At 44.4% G+C, this 14,528-nt stretch overlaps 1 protein-coding gene across 6 annotated transcripts in view; it reads left to right on the plus strand.

Moving 5' to 3' along the window:
• Positions 1 to 5,107: 5,107 nt before the first annotated feature.
• Positions 5,108 to 14,528, plus strand: part of LOC309373766 (enoyl-CoA delta isomerase 2-like) — a gene marked incomplete at its 3' end in the record, with an annotated part of 36,173 nt that continues 26,752 nt past the window's right edge. For 2 of the 6 annotated variants that reach the window (XM_081918271.1, XM_081918272.1), the window contains exon 1: positions 7,530 to 7,630. In XM_081918271.1, the coding sequence (XP_081774397.1) occupies positions 7,545 to 7,630 (86 nt within the window). In that variant the 5' untranslated portion in view covers positions 7,530 to 7,544. Of the gene's footprint in view, positions 5,371 to 7,529; positions 7,631 to 14,528 lie in introns of those variants that run through there. The other 4 variants (XM_081918276.1, XM_081918275.1, XM_081918273.1 and 1 more) reach the window with 4 other exon arrangements.

Genomic DNA, 14,528 nt, shown 5'->3' on the forward strand with positions numbered 1-14,528 from the left:
GTAGGCAACCATTTTGTGCAAGAACAAAATAAATGACAAGTCTAAAGGAAGATCTTAACAAAGGGTGTGTGTTTTCCTTTTCATACTTCCACAGAATTGCAGTGCAAGCACATCATACTTTTAAAGCACACTCATTCCATGGTTTCCTCCCCCAAAGGATCCCAAAGAGATTTTCCTTGTTTGCACTCTGGCAACAGAATGAAAGTTACTTTATTAAAAAGTCTATGCAGTGGAAGGAATTTCTGTGCAACTTAACGTTTTGTAAAGGCTCAATTAATGTGATTTTATATTTTCAAAAATCCCTTAGAACAGAGGTCATGCTACTGTTTTCCTGTGAAATTCTGCCCTTTGCAGTGTGCTTAACATCATCATCAGCGTTGCACTGAATTTTTGCAATGTATGTTTTAGATTCCTTTCTCTTACCGCCCTGAAATTTGTGGAGATATCAAGGGAGTTTGCCAAAAACGAAAGAACAAAAATCACAAACAAAGGGGGTGGGGAGAGAACTCAATCACATCTTCAGCACTTGATCCAGGTAATTCCAGTTACCTGGCTCCCTATAGTTTCGTTTTAAACTGTACACCTTAAATCAAATGCATGCATACTCGTAAGTAAGTCCCATTGAGTTCAATGAACTTACTAATCTGTGCCAGAAATCATAACCCCCCCCCCAAATGAATTGTTCACCTTTCTTAACTCTGGAGCAAGGCAAAGCAGGTAAATGTGGCTACAGAATTTTCAACACTGTAAACTGGGGTGACTAAGTAGGATCAGTAGCTCCTGAAACAAAAAGAATTTTGGCACCTGACCAGGTCCTGGGAGGCAAGAGGTACCAAGACCAGGTCCTGGGAGGTAGAACAATGGACTTTCATTGAGACTCGGGTAGAGCCCACCACTTTTTGAAAGTGTGTAGATGCAGCACAGCATAAAAGTAAGTGTGTGTGTTTTTTTCTTTTCTTTTAATGATGGGAGTTGTAGTCCATTGGTGAACTACAGCTCACAACATCCCTGACTCCTGATGTGATCACCTGCACTCCACAAATGAAAATTACCATATTTTTTGCTCTATAAGACTCACTTTTTCCCTCCTAAAAAGTAAGGGGAAATGTGTGTGCATCTTATGGAGCGGATGCAGGCTGCGCAGCTATCCCAGAAGCCAGAACAGCAAAAGGGATTGCTGCTTTCACTGCGCAGCGATCCCTCTTGCTGGTCTGGCTTCTGAGATTCAGAATATTTTTTTTCTTGTTTTACTCCTCCAAAAACTAGGTGCATCTTCTGGTCTGGTGCGTCTTATGGAGCGAAAAATACGGTATGTGGTTTTTGCAGTGTATAAAAGATGGAAGATGCCAAGGGAAAACACGGGAAGGCACAACTGGATGACATTGTATGCTGCAAAAAGTAGTGAAAGAGGCACAGGTATTCCATACTAAAAGTGCAAGCACCCTTATCCCACAGTGTTCAGTGGGGTTTCTTCCCTAGAAAATACATTTACAATTGCACCCTTAATAAGTTAGTTCTACATGCTAAGGGAAAGAGCTGATGTTCTCTTTTTATGGAGCCATTTGTTAAAAGCTGAAAGTGGGATACAAATTAAATAAAGAAATAAAACAGGATAAAAGACCCAATGCCATTTGTAAATGCACAACTGGCAAGTAAAATTCTAGACGTGAAATCTGATGGTGTCTTTGAATTCTGCAATATGCTGTTTCTGGAGAAATAACAGAAAATGCACTTTGCAGTTGTAGTATATATGAAGTGCTACTCTCAACATGCAGGCAATTCAAGCAAGTGAGGCTAGGATTTTAATCTATGTAAAGTGCTGTTTTTTCCTCTAGGGATACAGAGCTCCCCCTCCCCACCTCTGTTGTTAATAAGTAGGTCATTCCTATATTTTTAGACAGGAGAGTAAACTAACTGTTTGAACTCTTCCATCTGAGGGTGAAAAACATTGATTATTACACTTCTATGCAGCACAAAAGCACCTGTAGTGTTTACTCTGACCCATCAAATATTTATCATTGTTCCTGAGAGGCTATTTCAATTGCGAAGAAGGCAATGCTCTTTTTTTAAAAAAAAAACTTGTTATCTCTATGGGAAGTGGAGAGATATGGAGCACATAACTCTAAAAGCTTAGAAGAACAAACCATACTGGCCAGCTTAAGAAATATAGCTATAGAATTCTGATTCAGATATTCAAAAGGGAAAACCAAAGGAGGGGCAAGTTAGCTGTTTAAGAAGCAAACCAAGGACCGCTCTATGAATACTATGCAACTAGCTAGCTGTTGCATATAGAAAGTACCGTATTATTCTGATGGACAGCGGCTGGGGAGGGATTTTTACGACCTTACTTTTGTGTTGCAGCAGAGGCGGAGCTGCCTAAGGCCAGGTGTACGTTTTCCTTCAAAAACAAACAAACCCTACTGCTTTGAGAATACAGTGGTACCTCAGGTTAAGTACTTAATTCGTTCCGGAGGTCCGTTCTTAACCTGAAACTGTTCTTAACCTGAAGACCACTTTAGCTAATGGGGCCTCCTGCTGCTGCCACGCCACCAGAGCACGATTTCTGTTCTCATCCTGAAGCAAAGTTCTTAACCTGAAGCACTATTTCTGTGTTAGCTGAGTCTGTAATCTGAAGCGTATGTTCTCATCCTGAAGCAAAGTTCTTAACCTGAAGCACTATTTCTGGGTTAGTGGAGTCTGTAATCTGAAGCGTATGTAACCTGAGGTACCACTGTAGCACTGAATTTCCCCTCACTGACGGAATAGAAGCCATTAGTGTCAGCTTAACCCAGGGGTAGGCAACCTAAGGCCCGGGGGCCGGATGCGGCCCAATCGCCTTCTCAATCTGGCCCGTGGACGGTCTGGGAATAAGCATGTTTTTACATGAGTAGAATGTGTGCTTTTATTTAAAATGCATCTCTGGGTTATTTGTGGGGCATAGGAATTCGTTCACCCCCCAAAAAAATATATATATAGTCCGCCCCCCCCCCATGGTCTGAGGGACGGTGGACTGGCCTATGGCTGGAAAAGGTTGCTTAACCTATTTTGCTTAACCCCTGGCTTAACCTATTTTGTAATTTAGTTAAATAATAAAATGCTAGATAAAAGAAAAGGAGAATTCCATGGGTGCCCCTAGAATAGATCCAAGTTTGGGGCAAGTACTCTTTGGAGAGAGTACTCTAAGCAGAGATTTAAAACCTCAAAACATGTTTTACTTTGCTGCATGTTAGACTTTCAAAACTTCCTTTTCTACATCGCTTGTAAAGTTCCCCACTCTTCCCTTAGCATAGAAATAGACCACATATTTGTTAAGTTAAAAATGGTTTGCTTACAAACTCTTCAAAGGTCAGCAAGAAAAGACAGGCGGCATAACTTAGGTTCCAGAAATGGTAAATGTTTCTAAATTATTTGTACAGAAACACAAAAGAATGGCATGTTAAAGCCCAGGGGTCTAAGCTTGGAGTGTCCAGTGGAAGAACAAAACAGTGCAAACTCCACAGACGTAGATGTCCTTCAGTGCTACTTTCCAGCTTTTTGATGGGGGTGTAGTTTTGATAACTACAATGAGATTCTTGTTGGGGTGGCGTGGGGAGGTAGACACAAACATAGGACGCCGCCTTAGTTACTGAGTCAGACCATTGGTCCATCGTGCTCAGCATTGTGTACAGTGCACTGACTGGCAGCAGCTCTCCAAGGTTTCAGACGAGGTCATTTCCCAGCCCTACCAGCAGATGCTGAGGACTGAAACTGGGACCATCTGCAGGTAAAGTAGATGCTCTACAAATGAACTGCAGCCTTTCTCCATTATGGATTTTGGAACTTTTCACAACAAATTCCCTGCCCTGTGGAACACCCTCCCATCAGATGTCAATGAAATAAACAACTATCTGACTTTTAGAAGACATCTGAAGGCAACCCTGTATGGGAAAATTTTTAATGATTAATGTTTTACGATTTTTTTATGTGCTGTAAGCCTCCAGGAGTGGCTGGGGAAACCCAGCCCGATGGGCAGGGTAGAATCATAAATTAATAATAATAATAATAATAATAATAATAATAATAATTTTTAAACAGTGTTTCTGTGCGCTCTGGTTTCCGTTATAGTGTTCCGTTTCGCCAGAAGCAGTTTAGTCATGCTGGCCACATGACCCGTGGACAAATGCTGGCTCCCTCAGCCTGAAAAGTGAGATGAGCGCCACAACACCATAGTCGCCTTTGACTGGACTTCACCGTCCAAGGGTCCTTTACCTTTTACCTATTATTATCAGTGCTTTTTTTCTCTAAAAAAAAAATGTTTAGGGGTACTCTCATTTTCCTACTCATATTGAAATACTGCCCCTTGATGAGGCCAAACTTAGAGGCCAAACAAAATGTTTAGGGGTACGTGTACTCCTGCGTCCCCAAGGGAAAAAGCACTTATTATTATTATTGGGGGGCAGGCAAGTCCTGCCCTGTATAATCGGCCACATGATGTGGCACACACTCACTATTTTTGGGGGGTGAGGGGGGGAAGCACCCCTGAAATATTTTATTGGGGAGGAGGGTGAAGGAAATGAGTTAGCTCCTCTTATGACTGTTTGGGATGAGGGCCGGATTTAGGTTTGATGAGGCCCTTTATATGTCCAGCTGTCCTTTGTCAACAACAAATTGTCGCTGTTTTTGGTGTTCAATATATACCATATGGTAATTTATGGACGCAATAGGTATCTAAAGCCATTTGCACATAACAAAATATGTATTTTATCCAATAAATTGTTGCACTTATCTTATATTTTGGAAATGTACATCCAGTGTTTTCCCCTTAAAATTTTTTGGGGCTAAGCTATAGCTTATTTAGCTTATACATAAATCCGGCTCTCTTTGGGATATATAAATGTAATAATAGTAATAATGTAATAATAAATAAAACCAGCCCGGCTACAGAACCTGTGGGAAACTTGCCCCACTACTTTGGTTTTGTTTGTTTGCTTATTTGTTTCTAATAAACCAGCGTGGTCTGGCAGCATTTCCCCTCGACGCTTCCTCCTCTCCGGGGAAAGTCGCGCCCCCGCGCGGCCAGGCCTCCTCCGCCCGCCTTCCCCCTGCGCGGCTCCTCCCTGGATGATCCTCTGCGCGGCGGCGGCTCCTCCTCCCCGCCTCGGCCTGGCCCGGCCCGGCCTGCTTCGAGGGCCGAGCGAGCCTCCCTGAAGTGGGGCGGGGTGGGAGAACCGGTTTCCCCTGCGCTCTCTCATTGGCCAAGGTAGGAGCTCTCTCGCTTCCTCTCCGCCCCGGCTCTTCTCCCTCCCGAGCGATGCTCAGCGGCGCTGCCGCCCTCCAGCGCCTGACGCGGGGCCTGCTGCTTCGCCCTCGCCGCCTGCTCCGCGGGGTTAGGTGAGAGCGGCTAGTCCCGGGCGGTGGGGCGGAGGGGCGCGAGTGTGTCTGGTTGGGTTTACAAGTCTTCCTTCCCTGACAGGCCAACCCGGTGAAACGCCGCCTCGCCGCGTTTGCAGGGCGAGAACCACAGGCGTGCCCTTGTTGCGAGTCCTTGCGACATCCCGCCAACCTGCTGGCGAAGCTGGGCGGAGGGAGAGCTGCCCTAGTAGGTCCTCATCTAGCTCCGTGTTGCCTGCACTGGCTGGCAGAGGCTCTCCAGACGTTTTCTGATGTTTATATGCGCGCTTGAAGCCGCCCAGAGTGGCTGGAATGGACGGGGTAGAAGTAATAATAATAATAATTCAGACTAGGGTGTCCCTCGCTGGAGATTGAACCTAGAAACTCGTGCATGCAATGAAATGCAACAAAAAGTCTGCCAAAGCGTGGCGATGCCAGGGATCAAGTGTGTCTGGAAATAAGGGGCAGCCTGTGGTGTGGAAGACCTGCTTTATTGTTATTATTATTCTTCAGACTAGGGTGTCCCTCGCAGCTCTCTGCTGGAGAGGCCGGGGAATGAACCTAGAACCTCGTGGATGCAAGGAAATGCAACAAGTCTGTCGAAGCATGGCGGTGCCAGGGATCAAGTGCGTCTGGAAATAAGGGACAGTCCATGGTGTGGAAGACCTGCTTCTTTAATTATTATTATTATTATTATTATTATTATTATTATTATTATTATTATTATTAAATTTATGCTTTTCAGGTTAATACATATCACTGATTTTACAAATCATTTTAACATTGCAAAAACTAGACTTCCTTCCCCCTCTTTCTGCGGTTCCTTAAATTTTTAATATCTTCTGTGTATCCAAATTAACTTAACTTGCTCATTTATTCATCTGCTTTAAATATATACACTTGTTGTTGTTTAGCCGTTTAGTTGTGTCCAACACTTCGTGACCCCATGGACCAGAGCAGGCCAGGCACTCCAATCTTCCACTGCCTCCTGCAGTTTGGTCAAACTCATGTTGGTAGCTTCGAGAACACTGTCCAACCATCTCGTCCTCTGTCGTCCCCTTCTCCTTGTGCCCTCCATCTTTCCCAACATCAGGGTCTTTTCCAGGGAGTCTTCTCTTCTCATGAGGCGGCCAAAGTCTTGGAGCCTCAGCTTCAGGATCTGTCCTTCCTGTGAGCACTCAGGGCTGATTTCCTTCAGAATGGATAGGTTTGACCTTCTTGCAGTCCATGGGACTCTCAACACCATAATTCAAAAGCATCAATTCTTCGGCGATCAGCCTTCTTTATGGTCCAGCTCTCACTTCCATACATCACTACTGGGAAAACCATAGCTTTAACTATACGGACCTTTGTCGGCAAGGTGATGTTTCTGCTTTTTAAGATGCTGTCTAGGTTTGTCATCACTTTTTCCCCAAGAAGCAGGCGTCTTTTAATTTCGTGACTGCTGTCACCATCTGCAGTGATCATGGAGCCCAAGAAAGTAAAATCTCTCACCGCCTCCATTTCTTCCCCTTCTATTTGCCAGGAGGTGATGGGACCAGTGGCCATGGTCTTAGGTTTTTTTTATCTTGAGCTTCAGACCATATTTTGTGCTCTCCTCTTTCATCCTCTTTATGAGGTTCTTTAATTCCTCCTCACTTCATCAAAGTTGTGTCATCTGCATATCTGAGGTTGTTGATACTTCTTCCAGCGATCTTAATTCTGGCTTGGGATTCATCCAGCCCAGCTTTTCGCATGATGTATTCTGCATATAAATTAAATAAGCAGGGAGACAATTGTTTTATAAGAGTGGAATACCCGCTTTAAGCCTGGATGGGGGAGGGGCTCCCTGCGACACCTAGCACCTGGGGGAGGCAATGGGTAGGGCCTCAGTGGGGCCCACTGCCCACAACTGCCTTGCACCCTCCTTTTTAAAAAAGTGCCTGGGTCCATTATAATTTCCTCAGATGACCTGGAACATTGGAGGCAGCAATGTACTCTTGCTCATGCTGTGCTCCCTGGTTTCCTACAGGTATCCCATAGGCTGCTGTGAGAACAGGTTCCTGGATTAGATGGGCTGCAGGCCTCCTCCAGGGGCAAAACTAGGCTTTATTTCACCCTGGTCAAAGACCCAGTTTGGCATCCATCCATCCTATGCACATTTGTGGACACACACGCACAGGCTGAGAGCTTTAATGGCGCCCCTCTGGAGGCTTCATCTGAGTCCAAACAAAAATGGCCGCACGCACCTCCGTAGCTCCGGCTCTTCCTCATCCAGCAGGTTATTCTTATGTTCTTATATAATAAGTGCCAAGTGTGGTTCATCCCCATTAAGTAACTCCCAGGCGTTAAGTTGGGAGCCATAGAGCAAGCAGAAACAATTGGGGAGTTGTTCTGCTTCTGTTTGTATCAAATCCCTATACGACACGAGAGGCCTCTCCACTCTGCATGATTTCTTGCGAATTGCTGAGATGGGATTTGTGTGCTTGCTGAGCATCCTGCCCAGGTCAGGGCGACCTAGTGATCAAATTTCAGAGGTCTGATGGTTGCTGGGATACTTTGCAGATTAAAAATTCTACAGGTGTTGTCAGCGATAACAAAAAGTGAATGCCTCTGATTTGGCTCCTGTGCAAAATGTTTCGCCTAGCAAGTTTTAATTTGAGGAACTGCTATGTACAGCTTGATATATTCCCCTCGGTGCTATAGGGCTTACTGTGTGTGTTTGATAGCTGCCTATTAAGTATTATTTGTAATGCAAGTAGTGGTGTGAAATGCAACTCCCTTATCCCATATGTCCTTACTATTTTCATTTTATGTACCTCAGTTTTTAAAATTAGCCTTTGGAGAAGGTCTGTTGCTTCCTGTATGACAGTGGTCCTATTTAGTCCTGTTTAAAAAGAGTTGAATGGCAGCATCACAGTGTGGTTATGTCCATACCTGATGCAGTCGAGTGTGTGGATGGGATATCATTGCCAATGAAAAACACCTGCAGGACTTTAGCACAACACAGTTATTTTTATTTCTATTTAAATGAATATGTCTGCCCTCTCCTTTTTCTGATGCTTAAATCAATTTAACATTACACAAAAAATATTATAATACGAAGAATAAAACAGTTCAAATATGCAACATGAAATCCTTTTAAAAACAACAGCTGCAGAGATCACGAGTAAAAGCAACCGCCGCAGGCAAAAGCCTGATGGAGTGAAAATATATTTACCATGTTTTTAATGTGCTATTGTCAAGTGGTTTACATAATTGCACAGAGGTTTTTGCAAGAGCAACTGCAAAAAAAACTCACAACACACACTCTACTAATAATAATATGGTTGAAAAAGTATGGGTGTCCATTTTGTATTGTTTTTAAATTTCATATTCTGTTTCCGTGTAACTGTTTTTTAGGTGTTTTATTATGTTATATATACCTTGAGGTATATATGTGGAAGGCGATTAATAAATAGGAATTAATTAATTAATTAATAAACAACAACAACAACAAGTAATCTGGTAAGCAAATGGGGTAGCAAGTAATGTTTCAGAGGAGCACCAATTACTCCTAAGAATAGAGCAGGATATTCTCCAAAATCTTGGAAATTCACATTCATCATTGACTTGTATGTAGGAGCTTGACTTTGAAGAAAGCTATCTGCAACAGGGTATGATATTTGGGGGGGGGGGTGTTTGCAGGTAAAAAACACAACTCCACTGTTAATTTTTCAAAAAGTAACCTGCATGGCAGCTGAGCAGAAATGTGAATCTGTAATAGATTAGCCTGGGATTAAATGGTATGTGCTTCCCTAACCTTAGTAGTGGAATATCCATGTGCAACTTGAACGTTTGTTGGAATGTGAGTCAGTGGAGATGAGCCTACATTAGGGTATCAACTGATTTCCATAGGTGGACCAACACTTTTCTGGGGCTGTAATTCCAGCATTTCTTAGCGTAATATATTGTTATTCTATCAATGCAAATAAGGAATTTTAGGATGCTTTAGCTACACCCACCTGCTTTCATGATTAGCTTGAGTTTTTCACGACTTGCTGTGTTGTTTTCCATAGCTGTAAACTTCACCCAGCAAGTAGTACAGAGAACCCTGCTGTTTACGTGATTAGTTACTCCGAGATGAAAGAGAGGTGAATCATTCATGAGCAGCTGAATCTTGCCAGGAAATGATGATTCCCCTGCAAAACCCACTTCAACTTCTGATTGACTTCTTTACTGCGCAAAAAATAATAATCAAAAATCAAAATCAGATTCAAATAAGCAATTCAGATTGTTGAATGTGGTAAAGTAATATGGGATAGTATGAACATTTAAGAGGGAAGAATGCTGCAGGTGTAAATTTAGCACCAGTTCAGTCCGCGTTAAATATAACACATTTTCAGGACTATTAAGCGGTACGTGTTGGGCTGCTACTATTTCTTTATCATTTGTTGTTAATGGGTTTACACTGTGTTTTTGTAACCCAGCAAGGCAGTGTACAACAAATCAAAAACAAAACAGCATAAACACATTAAAAAAAACAGTAAAGCATAATAAAAAACCATTAAACAAGCAACACCATTAGGAAATTTTAAAGGCCAAATGAAAATATGTGACTTGGCACCTTTTCTAAAAGCAGAGATAGAAGCAGTGGTTCTCAAACCTTTTTCTCTCAGCCACACTTTCAGAATAAAAATCTGCTTGTGCCACACTGTTTTTTTTTTTTTTATTGATAACAAATACATTGGTGGGGAAAAGAAGCAACTCCTGGCAGTGCTTGATTTATAACATAAAACACAATTCCTTTATAATATCATGAGACATCCAGAAAGTATAAAATAATATAGCTACAAAAAAAGCATGAATTCCTCCCAAAATTTAATTACAAACAAGCTTCTCGCATTAATTACCTTAAATATGTATACAAACTCAATGAGAGGTGTGAGCTTGCTTTTGCCGGGTAATCTCATTTATATTAGGTCTAATTTGAGACAGACTCTCAACTCCTCAACACAGAGAATTATTCATATTTGTTGAAGTTGAAAATCCCGTGGAGAACTGTAGAAGAATAGCCAATGCTATTCTCCAGCACTCTGTTCGAGTGGTGATTTTGGATCACAAGTAGGATTGTCCTCAGTATCACTTGATGCTCTTGCTCTCATTTTATAAAGATATCTATCCATATTCTGCGAAAAATAAATAAACAAATAATACTACAGTGGTACCTTGGGTTAAGAACTTAATTCGTTCTGTTCTTAACCTGAAGCACCACTTTAGCTAATGGGGCCTCCTGCTGCTGCTGTGCCACTGCTGCACAGTTTCTGTTCTCATCCTGAAGCAAAGTTCTTAACCCGAGTGTCAGGGAACTGCCATCGGAGAGTCAGGTGGTGGAAGGGCTCAAGGAGATTAGGAGACCCTCGGATGCTGAGGAAGGAACCAGCAGGGGGAGAGAGAGAGTTCCCGCAGAAACTCAGTCGGAGGGATGGCTCCAAGATACTTCCAGTGAGAACAGCGGAGAGGTTTCAGGACCTCCGCTGGGGACGCCCACTCTGCGCAGGAAACTGTCACGCAGAGATTCCAAAAGGAGAGTTTCCGTTAAGGAACTCCTATGTTGGCGCAAATTCCGGAAGCGCCCACTGACGGATTCTGCCAGCGATTGAGGTAGCCATGCGCCCATGGCTCCGCGGACGGGGAGAGTTTAGAAACTGATTGCAGGAGTTAAGAACTCAGCCATTTACGCACAAGCAGCCCCTTAACCCATCACACCGAGGTACTATTTCTGGGTTAGCAGTCTGAAACGCCTGTAACCTGAAGCATCTGTAACCCGAGGTACCACTGTATGCTATTCTATACTACACTGAAATGTTTAAATCAGGGTTTCCCAACCTTGGGTCTCCAGCTGTTTTTGGACTACAACGCCCATCCCCAGCAGGACCAGTGGTCAGGGATGATGGGAATTGTAGTCCAAAAACAGCTGGAGACCTAAGGTTGGGAAACTCTGGTTTAAATGTTTATTTGATTGTCCTTGAATCTTCCCACCACACTTGCCATCCTCCCTTGCCACACCAGTGTGGCGCGCCACACCCTTTGAGAACCACTGCTCTATTTCACAGTTGGAGTGACAGCCCTCTGCAGGTGGTGGCATCCTCAAAAGAGCCTCTTCTGCAGATCTTAGTAACTGGAAAGGTTGCATCATATTTCTAAGGCAACCCGAGCCTTAGACCTATCACCCTCTAGCTCCTCAATGTCTTCTAGAAACCAAGTCGCAGATTCCTTGTAGTAACATCATGCATTTTCCGTGATTGTAGTCTTTTGACTAATTTCAAAGTTATTTTAAGCTACAAATTCAGGGCTTAATTATGGCAAGGAGACCTACAGATGTTTCAGAAAAATAAGTAATTGTAGGGTTCAGTGTTCCAAATCACAATGCACAAACAGGTTTTTAGCATATATTTTATTTTTAAGCTTTAACAAAGAGGGAAAAGAAGAAAAATTATAGACTTGAGGTCATGGAGCCCACAGCCTTAGAATTACCCATTTCTCCCTGCCAAGAACTTGAGGCTGGCATTGAGCAAGAACCTGTTTGTGCACTACTGCTGTAAAAGCTGCTTAAGCTGACACACTTACTGCACATTTAATGTCACATGTTCACAAACATGTGTTAGTGCAAACAGTAAAAGGAAGGTTGGGGGAAATCTTCAGTCTACAGTGGTACCTCGGGTTAAGTACTTAATTTGTTCCGGAGGTCCGTTCTTAACCTGAAACTGTTCTTAACCTGAAGCACCACTTTAGCTAATGGGGCCTCCTGCTGCTGCTGCGCCACCGGAGCACAATTTCTGTTCCTGAAGCACTATTTCTGGGTTAGTGGAGTCTGTAACCTGAAGCGTATGTAACCTGAAGCGTATGTAACCCGAGGTACCACTGTACACAAGTGTGTGGAGCAGTAGCCTGATAACCACCTCCCTCGTCTTTAAACTGGAAACGGGCATACTTAGGGGTTGGTCAAGCTGGCCTCCACCAAGAGTGCAGGCCCAGGGTGAGTGAGCAAAAATTGCACCTCTTCTTGACACCCCTGGGCCACTTACAAGGCTTTCCTGTGGCGGTGGAGGGCATGTGTGCACATGTGTGCAAGTAGGCGGCCAGGCTTTCCCAGTCCAAATGGCTGTAGCCACAGGAGGCAGGCACTGGCCAGGGCATGTGAATCCACTCTCTCTCCCTCTCCTTTCAGGTTTGGCCAGATGTAGTAGCCAAGTGTCATGGACTGGCTAGATGCAGAGGGATGGTGGGAGGCACCAGCTGGGGAACGCCCTGGAGAAGAAGGCTCAGTGCCGGGGGACTGATGGTGGGATGACGATGAGCGGTCAGAGGCATACATGGGTGTTGCCAGGATTTTTGTTAGGCGGGGGCAGCCAAAGCTGTTGAGTCCCCGTCCTGCACTGATGTGACGTGAAGTAGGTGCTGATTTCCTGCAAGATCTCATCAGAGTCTTGCAAGATGTCAAGGAGAGCAAAATTATCTCATGAGATAATAATAATAATAATAATAATAATAATAATAATAATAATAATAATAATAATAATTACTATTATTATTATTATTATTATTTATACCCCGCCCATCTGGCTGAGTTTCCCCAGCCACTCTGAACGGCTTCCAATCAAATGTTAAAAACAGTACAGCATTAAATATTAAAAACTTCCCTAAACAGGGCTGCCTTCAGATGTCTTTTAAAGATAAGATAGCTACTTATTTCCTTCACATCTGAAGGGAGGGCGTTCCACAGGGCGGGCGCCACTACCGAGAAGGCCCTCTGTCTGGTTCCCTGTAACCTCACTTCTCGCAATGAGGGAACTGCCAGAAGGCCATTGGCGCTGGATCTCAGTGTCCGGGCTGAACGATGGGGGTGGAGACGCTCCTTCAGGTATACAGGACTGAGGCCGTTTAGGGCTTTAAAGGTCAGCACCAACACTTGTGGGTGAGATCTTTCAAGCGCTTTCAGTGATCCTGAACTTACAGCTGTCAGTTCTCTGAAGGAGGTCCAGCAAGGACCCACAGCCCAGGTGGGGCCGGCTAGCTCCGGGAGGAGGTGTGTGATTCCTAAGGTGGAGTAGGCTCAGGACAGGGGAGGGTCACATGCCTCGTCGAGCCCAGAAGGTATAAAAGGAAAGCTGTCCTGGCCAGGCCTGTGTCCTGGCCCCAGCCTGCCAGGCCAGTGGCTGGGCTGGGGGTTGCTGAGCTGTTTGCATGGGGTCGCTGCTAGGCTTGGCCCACCTGTCTGTCAGCTGCAGGCACCAGCGGTGGGCAAGATGCCCAGGCAGGAGTTGCCCTTGGCCAAGGGCTGGGAGGAACCTAGCGACTACAGTGGCAAAGTCTACATCGACCACGCCACCAAAACCACCAGCTGGGTTGGCCCGCAGGACAGGTGAGGAAGGATGGCCGGGGGGAGAAGCAAGGTGTCTGAACTCCCCTGGTTCAGGAGACTTGGGGTGAAGCGTGTGGCTTTAGATGGCTCCATCTTGCCCCTCTTCCAGTTACGCTCAGTGGCATGCAAAGATGGGGAGCAGGGACATGGTTGTGAGAGAGTGAGAAGAAGAGGAATCTGACGGACAATGAGAGACATGAGAATTGGGGCAGCAAGTGTGAATTTGGGCCAGGGCTCAACTGTTTTCGGTCTACACTCTGGGAGATGCAAAACTGTAGTATAGTCTCTGGGCATGTGCAGAGTGCCTTTCCCTTGGCCCTTAAGCAACTATAGATTTAGTGCACACACAGTGGGGAGCGTTGGCCCCTGCCCACTGGAGAATAGCATTTTCCCCCCTGGGGGAGGCACAGATACAGCTCCTTGCCAAGGGGGCGCAAGGAACCCTAGGTATGCCTTTGACTGGAAAGGCCACTTTCAGAGAATCCTTTGCCTGTTACTTCTTTGGTTCGAATCACCTCCTCCTGAGGCAGCTTCTCCTGTTAATGAAGAGCCATCAGGCTACCATTGCATATAACAGATAGTTTGGCCTTAAGCCATTCCAAATTTAAATGTGAGCTAAAATTAACTAGTATGTGGTGTTCCCGCATACTTTCCTGTTCCCAGTAACTATCCCCTCCTGCCTACCTTCCTAACTGTAGAGAATTGCGAAAGCTGTTTTCTAGCCTTCTAAAATGGCAATGAGAGACACAAACCCATTGATCTAATCATGAATATC

This window comes from Podarcis melisellensis (assembly GCF_964234715.1).
Source record: "Podarcis melisellensis genome assembly, chromosome: 7".
In the NCBI taxonomy this organism is placed as follows: Eukaryota; Metazoa; Chordata; class Lepidosauria; order Squamata; family Lacertidae; genus Podarcis; species Podarcis melisellensis.